The 10,323-nt window shown below is 56.0% G+C and overlaps 1 protein-coding gene across 4 annotated transcripts; it reads left to right on the top strand.

Annotated features, from left to right (window-relative positions):
• Window positions 1-2,059: 2,059 nt before the first annotated feature.
• ANKRD23 (ankyrin repeat domain 23) lies at window positions 2,060-9,255 on the top strand. Of its 4 annotated transcripts, none has more exons than XM_077958816.1 (9): window positions 2,065-3,218; window positions 4,629-4,775; window positions 4,940-5,065; window positions 6,297-6,422; window positions 6,668-6,766; window positions 6,854-6,952; window positions 7,090-7,188; window positions 7,356-7,457; window positions 7,540-9,255. In XM_077958816.1, exons 1-9 carry the CDS (start codon window positions 3,192-3,194, stop codon window positions 7,633-7,635), a joined length of 921 nt encoding a protein of 306 aa, XP_077814942.1. In that variant the 5' UTR covers window positions 2,065-3,191; the 3' UTR covers window positions 7,636-9,255. The 4 variants fall into 4 exon arrangements, with proteins under 4 accessions (XP_077814944.1, XP_077814945.1, XP_077814942.1 ...); XM_015112912.3 differs by having other exon boundaries at window positions 2,068-3,218; window positions 7,359-7,457; XM_077958818.1 differs by lacking the exon at window positions 6,297-6,422 and having other exon boundaries at window positions 2,060-3,218.
• The last annotated feature ends 1,068 nt before the right edge of the window (window positions 9,256-10,323 follow it).

Below are 10,323 nucleotides of genomic sequence, written 5' to 3'. Positions count from 1 at the left end.
TCTACTAAAAATACAAAAAATAGCTGGATGTGGTGGCAGGTGCCTGTAATCCCAACTACTCTGGAGGCTGAGGCCGGAGAATCGCTTGAACCCGGGAGGTGGAGGTTGCAGTGAGCTGAGATTGCACCATTGCACTCCAGCCTGGGCAACAGAGTGAGACCCTGTCTCAAAAGAAAAATGTGGATGTGCATCCACAAAATGCACAGAGCGGAAGCAGGAGGGGGGCTGTTAAACTGCCAGCCGTGGTTTCTCCTGGGCCATGTGGCAAGAGAGGGAGTCAAGGAGGTCCTGAGCCTTCTATTTATGTTTGAACTTTTTATAAGGAATGTTTTTTCCTTTCTTGTTCAACATACTGTTTCTGGCTTTTTTTCTTTCTTTCTTTCTTTCTTTTCTTTTTTTTTTTTTTTTTTTTTTGAGACTGAGTCTCGCTCTGTCCCCCAGGCTGGAGTGCAGTGGCGCGATCTCGGCTCACTGCAAGCTCCGCCTCCCGGGTTCACGCCATTCTCCTGCCTCAGCCTCCCGAGTAGCTGGGACTACAGGAGCCCGCCACCGCGCCCGGCTAACTTTTTGTGTTTGTAGTAGAGACGGGGTTTCACCGTGGTCTTGATCTCCTGACCTTGTGATCCACCCGCCTCGGCCTCCCAAAGTCTTTCTTTCTTTTAAGTCAGAGTTAATACCAGTCATATGAGACAACCAATGGGTTTTCTATTGAGAATTTCCCTGAAGCTTGTGGGTGTAAAACGACGCTCCTCCAGTGCCACGGGCTGAGGGGTATTTGTGAGTTGAAGTGGACAGTGGTGGCCAGCCTTACTTTTTCTTGGTTTTTTGCACTCATTTTACTTTTTTTTGAGACCGAGTCTCACTCTGTCATCCAGGCTGGAGCCTCCACAGCCTCCACCTTCTGGGATCAAGTGATTCTCGTGCTTCAGCCTCCCAAGTAGCTGGGACTACAGGCATCTGGCTAATTTTTATATTTTTAGTAGAGACGGGGTTTCACCATGTTGGCCAGGCTGGTCTCGAACTCTTGACCTCAGGTGATCTGCCCGCCTTAGCCTCCCAGAGTACTGGCATTCCAGGCGTAAGCCACCATGCCCAGCCCCTTTGCCGTCATTTTAAATGACTCTTTTCCTCCTCATAACCAAAAGCAAGGAAGAGGCTGGGCGTCACCTGAGGTCAGGCGTTCGAGACCAGCCTGACCAACATGGAGAAACCCCATCTCTACTAAAAATACAAAATTAGCCAGGGTGGTGGCACTCGCCTGTAACCCCAACTACTTGGGAGGCTGGGGCAGGAGAATCACTTGAACCCGGGAGGTGGAAGTTGCAGTGAGCCAAAATCGTGCCATTGCACTCCAGCCTGGGCAACAAGAGTGAAACTCCATCTCAAAGAGAAAAAAAAAGCAAGGAACACCTTTGTCTGAGAAAAGCACCCGAAATTTAGCCTAAGAACTAAGTTTTTGGCTGGGCGCGATGGCCCAAGCCTGTAATCCTGGCACTCTGGGAGGCTGAGGCGGCCGAATCATGAGGTCAGGAGTTCAAGACCAGCCTGGCCAACATGGTGAAACCCCGTCTCTACTAAAAATATAAAAAATTAGCTGGGCATAGTGGCGGGTGCCTGTAATCCCAGCTACTCGGGAGGCTGAGGCAGAAGAATTGCTTGAACCCAGGAGGCGGAGGTTGCAGTGAGCTGAGATCATGCCACTGCACTCTAGCCTGGGCGACAGAGTGAGATTCCATCTAAAAAAAAAAAAAAAGAAAAAGAAACAAAAATAACTGAGTTTTCTTTTCTTTTTTGTTTTTTTTTCTTCAGACAGAGTCTCACTGTGTCACCAGGCTGGAGTGCAGTGGCGCGATCTCAGCTCACTGCAACCTCCGCCTCCCGGGTTAACGCCATTCTCCTGCCTCAGCCTCCCGAGTAGCTGGGATTACAGGCGTGAGCCACCGCGCCCGGCCAGTTTTTTGTATTTTTAGTAGACGGGGTTTCACCATGTGGGCCAGGATGGTCTCGATCTCTTGACCTCGTGATCCGCCCACCTTGGCCTCCCAAAGTGCTGGGATTACAGGCGTGAGCCACCGCGCCCGGGTCAAGAACTGAGTTTTCTAAGAAAGCTCTGCCTTTCCCTGAGTTCTCTGAAGATGTGGAAGCCCTTCCCAGAGGCCAGTTCTTTGGGAGCTGGGCAGCCATCTGGGGCCTGTGGCCGTCCTTGGCCGCGGTTCTCCCTCCCATGCCCTGGTCTTCTCTGCTCAGGCTGCTGTGATTCTGGGGTCTTCTTTACTGGCTGATTTCCTTGCAAAGGCCAAGGCGGAGTTCAAGGTCCAGCTGGGTGAAGGGCATGCCTGGCTTCCTGAGAATTAGAAATGGTGACTGGTGACTTGAGGCACATTGCTCTGCGGCTGGATTTCATGGTTACCATTCCATCCCGGGACCTGGCGCGGCTCAGTCTCCCCTCTCCTGTGGCTGGAAGGGCACGCGTCGTCCCCGGAGAGCGTCTGGTAGGGGCCTATGGAAGGGCGCGGAGGACTTCCAGAGGCCGGAGGACAGGCGCCAGGCTTGAATCCAGGGCTGGGGCAGCTGCCATGTGCTCTCAGAGCGCTGGGGGAGGAGCGGGGGAGCCCGAGGGCAAGAAACCCACAGCACAGGGAAGGGCAGCCTTGAAACTGCAAGTTGGGAGATCACGGTTTCCTCGCGTGGCCAACCACAAGGGCTGAGGCTGTAGGCTGGCCGCTCCTGCCCCTCCTGACCACCCCTTCAGGTTTCCAGTCTCCTTGCTCAGCCACCCAGGCTGGGCTTTCAGGTTCGCAGGCAGCCAGCCCTACAACATGGAGGCCAGGCTGGGCTTGCTTCAGGAGTGGCATCCAAACTTAGGAGAGGGGAACACATTTCACCCCAATCTGCGCTAGCAGCATGTTGGTTAAATGGCCCCTGAGTAGGTGTGGGGCATAGCAGAGGTGCAGGAGTGGGTGTCCGAGAATGTAGCCAACTCATGTCCAAACAGCTCCTTTTCCTTTCCCCAGTGGGCTGCATTCCCAGACTGGTATTTTGGTTGGTGTGACAGAGTCCCAGAGTCATCCGGCCCAGGTGCAAGTCCCTGGGCCAGTCCTCTGTCCACCCCCGCCCACCCCCAGGCGCTCCTATAAAGGGCTGAGCAGTTCAGCTCTTCTCACTGGGGGGTGTAAGGAACGGGGGGGACCATGGACTTCATCAGCATTCAGCAGTTGGTAAGGATGTGGGACGGAGGTGGGAGGCACCCTGGGACCGACTGGACAGGAGGAGACTGGCTAGAGGAGGGCTGGCAGCTTCTTTCTGTGGTGTGAGGGTCAAGTCTTAGGTGCAAGGAAGCATGCATTTCTTTTATAAAAATCGGTATTTTTTGAAATGGAGTCTTGCTAGGTTGCCCAGGCTGGCCTTGAAGTCCCAGGCTCAAGCGATCCTCCCACCGGGGCCTCCTGAGTAGCTGGGACTCCAAGTGTGTCCCACCACAGCCGGCTGGGCGTGCAGTTCTTTCTGGTGTGTCTGCTCGGTTCTCATGGGAGGTGAGGGGGGATAGGGAACAAGAGGTCGTCAGTGGGAAAGAAGACATGAAAATCCTTGAGTTCAGTGAGTTTTGCCCTGGATGGATGGCGATGGCAAAAGAGGAACAGGAAATGCAGGTTACTTTGGAAGATGCGAGTGTAGCCGTGGTGGTCGCCGTGGTGGTGGTAGCTCAGCTTAAGCACCATGATAGTTGTCGCTCTGGAAATGGCCAGAGGGCCTGGCTGCCTTGGGGATGGGGAAGGTGCTCTTGCGCTCCCTGGGCAGTGAGAGACAGTGATGCTTAGGGATGTCGGTTTGGGTGAGGAGGGGCCCGGAGGGTGTGAGGCCCAGCAAGCCCCTCTGGGCTGGAGGCCCCAGCCTGGTGCAGCCTCTGCTGGGAGGCAAATGGCAGGGAAGTGTTAGGTTGCTAGAGTTCTTTAGAAGAAATATGGTTCTACCTGGCTGGAAAGTCCTAGGATCTGTTACCCTATCATTCCAGCCTGTTCTTTCCCCACATGCTGATTCCTCCCGAACTCCTGAGGTGGGGCAGTGGGAGGAAGCATGGATGTTTGCTACAGGCTTTGCCCCAGGCACAGGCCCCAATAACTCACAACCTTCCCAGCTCATTAGGCAAGTGCTTAAAAGTGTTTGAGCTTAAATGTTGCTTCAAAAGGAGCCGATAACTGAACCCAGGCATTTAGAATTTTACCCGGCGGGGCTTCTCCTCTGTCCCTCTGAGCTTGGAGTCAGGTGGCAGTCAGTATGATCTGGGAGAAATCTTAAGGACAACAACATGGGGGAAGCTAAGGTGTCATCTGCCCTGAGGCTACCTGGGCACACGCCCAGCAGTATAAATAGATTGTGGCCTCATGTCCCCCCAGCTGTGTTCCTGCTGACAGGAGCAGGGTAGGCGGGGATCGGCTGACACGCAGCACCCACGGGGTGAGGGAGCTGGCCAGCACTCTGGACCGCTGGGGCTTTGAGGCCGACTCCCATCCCGGGCAGCAGCCTTGTGACATTGGCCCTTAGCAGACAGCCCCCTGGTACTCCACAGCTCTGCTTTCTAAGGGCTCCTCCAGTTTTCCCAACTCGGCACTCATATCCTGTTCCTACAGGTAAGTGGAGAGAGAGTTGAAGGGAAGGTGTTGGGATTTGGACGTGGACTTCCTGACCCTGGAGCCTGGCCTACTGACTGGAGGAGGGGCCCCCAAGAGGCTGTGGCCCGGGAGCAGCTGAAATTGGAAGAAGAGAAGAAGAAGAAAGTGAGAGAGGGGCAGGGGCGGGGGCTAATCCCTGAGGCTGGCTGAGCAGTGAGGCCTGGAGGGACTCTGGTGGGGCAGCCTGGGCAGCTGGTGTCTGCTGTCGGCAGGGCAGAGAGATCTTGACCAGCGGCTGGTGACTGGCACGGTCTTGTCTTCTGCCCCAGCTTGAAAGATTTAACAGTTCCAGATTTAATCTGGATAACCTGGCTGACTTGGAAAACTTGGTTCAAAGACGGAAAAAGCGACTGAGACACAGAGTCCCCCCCAGGAAACCCGAGCCCCTGGTTAAGGTGAGTGGGAGGTCAGGGCTGGGGCATGCCGACGCCAGGGCTCCAGTTCCAGACGGAGAGCTTGGGGAGGAGTGGGCACTGCAGGCCAGGACCACACAGCTGGCACCTGGGGAGCCCCTGAAATCCATTCCAGAGCCTCCGGGGATGTGTCCGCCAGAGATGCCATAACAAAGTCCCACAGCCTGGGCAGCCTCAACAGCAGGTGTGTGTCACCTCGCAGTCCTAGGGGCTGGAAGGCTAAGAGGAAGGTGTTGGCGAGGCTGGTTCCCTCTGGGCAGGGAGGGAAATCCCTTCGTGCCTCTCCGGCTTCTGGTGGATGCTGGTGATCTTTGGCGTTCCTAGACTCTTGCCTTCATGTTCGCTGGGTGTTCTGCCCGTGTGCACGCCTGTCTGCACGTGTCCCCCCACCCCTTTTTTGTTGTTGAGACGGAGTCTCGCTCTGTCGCCCAGGCTGGAGTGCAGTGGCGCGATCTCAGCTCACTGCAAGCTCCGCCTCCCGGGTTCACGCCATTCTCCTGCCTCAGCCTCCCAAGTAGCTGAGACTACAGGCGCCCGCCACAACGCCCGGCTAATTTTTTGTATTTTTTAGTAGAGATGGGGTTTCACCGTGTTAGCCAGGATGGTCTCGATCTCCTGACCTCATGATCAGGAGGTGATTAGCCGGGCATGGTGGCAGGCACCTGTAGTCCCAGCTACTTAGGAGGCTGAGGCAGGAGAATGGTGTGAACCTGGGAGGTGGAGCTTGCAATGACCCAAGATTGCGCCACTGCGCTCCAGCCTCGGCCTCCCGAAGTGCTGGGATTACAGCCGTGAGCCACTGCACACAGCCCACATGTCCCCTTTCGTGACACCAGTCACACTGGATTAGAGCCCACCTTAACACAAGTCGTACCAGTGAGGGACCCACCGTACTGCGGCGTGACCTCATCTTGAACTAATTCCATCCTCAGTGACTCTGTTTCCAAATAAGGTCACATTCTGAGGTACCTGGGGTTAGGACTTCACATGAATCTTGGGGAGATACAAGTCAATCCATAACACACACACACACACACACACACAGTCTATTCAATCTCCTGGGGTGGGATTAGAATAAGAAACTGCATTAGTACAAGCCAGCAGTGTTCCTCGGTCGGCTGCGTGGGACCCGTGGGCCAGGCCGGTGGAGCTGTGACCTCTTGGGCACCTGCGGCCTTCGGGAGTGATTTGGTCTTGTCTTCAACTGACCCAGCCACAGCCCCAGGCCCAGGTGGAGCCTGTGGACCTGGAGATGTTCCTGAAGGCAGCTGCTGAGAACCAGGAGTCCCTGATTGACAAATACCTGACAGACGGAGGGGACCCCAGTGCCCATGACAAGGTAGCACAGGTGGGGTGAGTCGGCTGGCAGCAGCTGCAGTTGCAGGAGCGCTGCCTTCAGTGTGTTCAAGTCCTGGCCTAGGAGGCTACAGGGATTTTCACTTTCATGGGCATGAATCCAGTGATGCCTCCAGGGGGCGGGGAGGAAGCAATTCCATTCAGGGACCTGGCCCTGGGAAGGGGGCGGCGTGGGGTCTCCAGGGTTAGCTGCACTCCCTCTGCCTAATCTCCCATCTCTGCCCCCAGCTCCACCGCACCGCCTTGCACTGGGCCTGTCTGAAGGGTCACAGCCAACTGGTGAACAAGCTGCTGGCGGCAGGTGCCACCGTGGACGCGCGGGACTTGGTAAGGATGGGGAAAAAGGCCCAGCCTCTGGTCCACGCCCGGTTTCGCATCCCAGCAGCTGAGTGCTTGGGTGCTTTTGTTTTGCAGCTGGACAGGACACCCGTGTTCTGGGCCTGCCGCGGAGGACATCTGGACATCCTCAAACAGTTGCTTAACCAGGGAGCCCGGGTCAACGCCCGGGACAAGGTGAGGGGCACGGTGCTTTGGGGGCCTGTCCGGAACACAGGAGCAGACGCTGTTCCTGGAGAAGAGAGCACGTGTAGTCCCGTGGGTTGGGCAGGGCTCGCCAATCCACACCCAGCACTGACCCCCACTTCTCTCAGATTGGGAGCACCCCCCTGCATGTGGCAGTACGCACCCGGCACCCCGACTGCCTGGAGCACCTCATCGAGTGCGGCGCCCACCTGAACGCACAGGATAAGGTAAGGCAGGCGCTTGGTCTTTTCCCGCTTGGGAGCTCCAGAGGGGCAGGGACTGAGGAGCCCCAGCCGGGACCAGAGGTGCTGTGTGCTCGGGGACGGCAGCCCTGACCTGCCCGCATGAGGAGGGCAGCACGCAGACACGGGAGCTTGACCGCCTGCCTTCTCAGCAGGAAGGGGACACGGCTCTGCACGAGGCCGTGCGGCATGGCAGCTACAAAGCCATGAAGCTGCTGCTGCTCTACGGGGCCGAGCTGGGGGTGCGGAACGCGGTGAGTGTGGGCGCAGCCCTGGCTCCTGTCCTGAGGGCGGGTGGAGCGCCTGCAGGGGACTGACCCACACTGTTGTTCCCAGGCCTCCGTGACCCCGGTGCAGCTGGCTCGAGACTGGCAGCGCGGCATCCGGGAGGCCCTGCAGGCCCACGTGGCGCATCCCCGCACCCGGTGCTGACCCTGACCGCAGCCCGGGTCTTGCGCACCTGCCACCATTCCATCCCATGCCCAGCCCCCGCGTCTGTGCCTCTGTGGTTCCTGCCCTCAGCCCCGGTTCCTGCCTCTGGGGTCTGTGCCTCCTCAGCAGCCCTTGCAGAACTGAGTGGTGGCACCGGGCCCTGCAGGCAGAGAGAGGGGCCTCCCTGGCTTCGACTGTCAGGGGAGCCGCGTTCCCTCCCAGGGCTGGAGCAGAGGACCGCGAGGCAGCGGAAAGCGCGGGTCCAGACGAGGGCCAAGAAGGGGAGGAGAGTGAGGGCCAAGACCGGAGCCCGAAGGGAGCAGTCCCAGGCTGGAGCCACCCGGGGCTGGGTCTGGGAATCCTCAGTGTCCACTTGTCCCAGGTTAGGGGCTTGCCTTGCTCTCCCCAGGGCCAGTCTCTGCGGGTGGGGACTCAGCCTGGGGCCGGCAGATGCCATCCAGGATGTACAAGGGGCAGCCCAGGCAGGCCGTGCAGGGTCCGGGCCTGTCTGCAGCTGGTGGATGCCCATGGGCAAGGCTTTCTCCGGGGATCCCATTCCTGTCAGTAGCAACCCTGGCAGTGTCTGGAGCAGCTCCAGACAACGTTGGTCGTAGGGACTCTGGAGGTGGGTTCTGGCCGTCTGAGGTCTCAACAGGTTTGAGGCCCCACAGCGACAGAAGTCCAGGACCCACTAGGTTGCCTCAGAAGTCCTAAGACTGATGAGCTGGAGCACGTGTTTGAGAAGCCTTGTACCCACGGTGCACTGGCCCTGGTCAGGCCGGCCTGGCACACTGTCGCCTGCAGGCGGCGCTCATGGGGAAGTGCCTGGGCACCGGGGGTTGCTTGTGGCCCACCCAACTCTTGGGGCGGTGGCCCGTAACCCGTTTGCCTGAGGCTCTTATGTCCCTGGTACTGGAGCTTGAGCTCTTGCCTGGAACCCTGCAGCTGCACCCACCCTGCTTGATCCCACTTGAGAGGCTAGGACACTGAGGGACTCTGAACCCAGCCCACAGGGAAGCAGGGGGAGGTGAAGCCCTCCCCCCGCCCCGCGCCGGCCCTTCCCATCCCTTCCCTGCTCTCTGGGGGTCTAAGGACCCAAGCTCCCTAGACTTCTTCCTTTTCCGCTGTCTGTACGTTTCAGATTACACCAGTGTAGACCTGTACTGCTGGCGGGGCTGGGCCCCTGAACGCCAGAAAGTGAATCTTAGCAAGCTCTGCCCTAAACTGAGAACCATGTGCTGAGGGAAGGGCTGAAAGGTGAAGGCTCAGCCTCCCTCACATGGGTCCCGGGTTACATTAGGTACCGGGCTGATAGGCATTTGGCCATGCTTCTTTTTAAGTCTGCCTTTGGTGGCCTTCTCAGGCCCACAACAAGGCTGTTGTTACGAAGTGGAAAAGCTGACCAGTGCTCCACACTCGGGGCACATACCTTTCCATGAGCAGCTCCTGCCCTGTGGCGACAGAGCCAGCGTGCACCAGACGCTGGTGCCACGGCGAAGCAGGCGTTCAAGACCACGGAGAAGACAAATCCTCATCTAGAAATGAGGACACCTCAGTGACAAACACCCCTTTTTATACCGATCAGTATCTTCTGTTCATTAAAACGGGCTATCCATTACAGCCTAGTTGTCTTTCCTGGGCTGAGAGGAGCCCATGCTTCAATCACCAGGGACTGTCTGCTAGGGCCCAGGCCTGTTAGCCATGCCGGCCGGCAGCAAGCGGCAGGAGTGCAGAGTGGGTAGGATGCGGGGTCCTAGCACTAGGCACTTTTGCTTAATGCATCTCTGCTCGCTGACGACAAGGTCAGAGCGCAGTGGTTCTCCACCTCAGCTGCTTGTCAGCATCACCAGGAAGGTTTAAAAAGTCCTGATGTCCACACCCTAAGTCAGAAGCCCTGAGGGGAGGATCCAGGTATTCTCATGCAGAGGCCATGCTTGTCTATGTGGGAAATCCTACCAATCTATAGAAAGCAGACACCTAGGGAGTCCAGCAAATCTCAGGTGCAAGATAAACACATAAAACCTGTTTCTACCTCCTGGAAATGAACATATAGACACAAAAGTTAAAAATATGTACTGTTAACAATTGCTTAAAAAGTGAAATACTTAGGTTTAAATCTAACAAAATAGGCAAGGACTTGTATGCTGAAAATTACAAAACATGATGAAATCAAAGATTTAAATAGACATGCCATGTTCACGGATTGTTAGACACAATAGAGTAAAGATATCAATTCTCCTCAGATTTACAGGTTGAATGCAGTTCCTATCAAAATCCTCAAAGATGTTTTGTAGATGTAGACAAGGTTATTCTAAAATCCGTATAAAAATTTATAGCAAAAATATTTTGAAAAAGAATAAAGTGAGAAGAGGAATCTGTCCACCTGATTTCAAGATCTACTATATAGCTATGTGAACCATGAGTGCAATGCTGGCAGAGGGACAGACACACACATTGACAGAGCCAAGAACATCATGGGAACAGGACCACACAAATATGCCCAGCTGACTTTAAGGTGCAAAAGTAATTCAATGGAGGAAGGACAACCTTTCAACAAACGGTGCTGGAGCAGCTGGAAAACGATACGCTAAAAAAAAGAACTTTAGCCTAAGTCTTACACATTATACAAAAACTAACATGGCTCACATACATACTTAAATGTAAAACTATAAAACTTTTAGGGAAAAA

The sequence above is a fragment of the Macaca mulatta genome, chromosome 13 (assembly GCF_049350105.2).
Source record: "Macaca mulatta isolate MMU2019108-1 chromosome 13, T2T-MMU8v2.0, whole genome shotgun sequence".
Taxonomy (NCBI): Eukaryota; Metazoa; Chordata; class Mammalia; order Primates; family Cercopithecidae; genus Macaca; species Macaca mulatta.
The sequence above is the reverse complement of the archived record's forward strand: the minus strand, read 5'-3'. Positions and strand labels throughout refer to the sequence as shown.

Bases quoted from the DNA above. Each gene is read 5' to 3' on its own strand.
- ANKRD23 (XM_077958816.1), top strand. From the start codon at position 3,192: ATGGACTTCATCAGCATTCAGCAGTTG. The intron at 4,776-4,939 runs GTGAGAGAGGGG...CTTCTGCCCCAG, and splicing joins AAGAAGAGAAGAAGAAGAAA to CTTGAAAGATTTAACAGTTC. The intron at 5,066-6,296 runs GTGAGTGGGAGG...CAACTGACCCAG, and splicing joins AACCCGAGCCCCTGGTTAAG to CCACAGCCCCAGGCCCAGGT.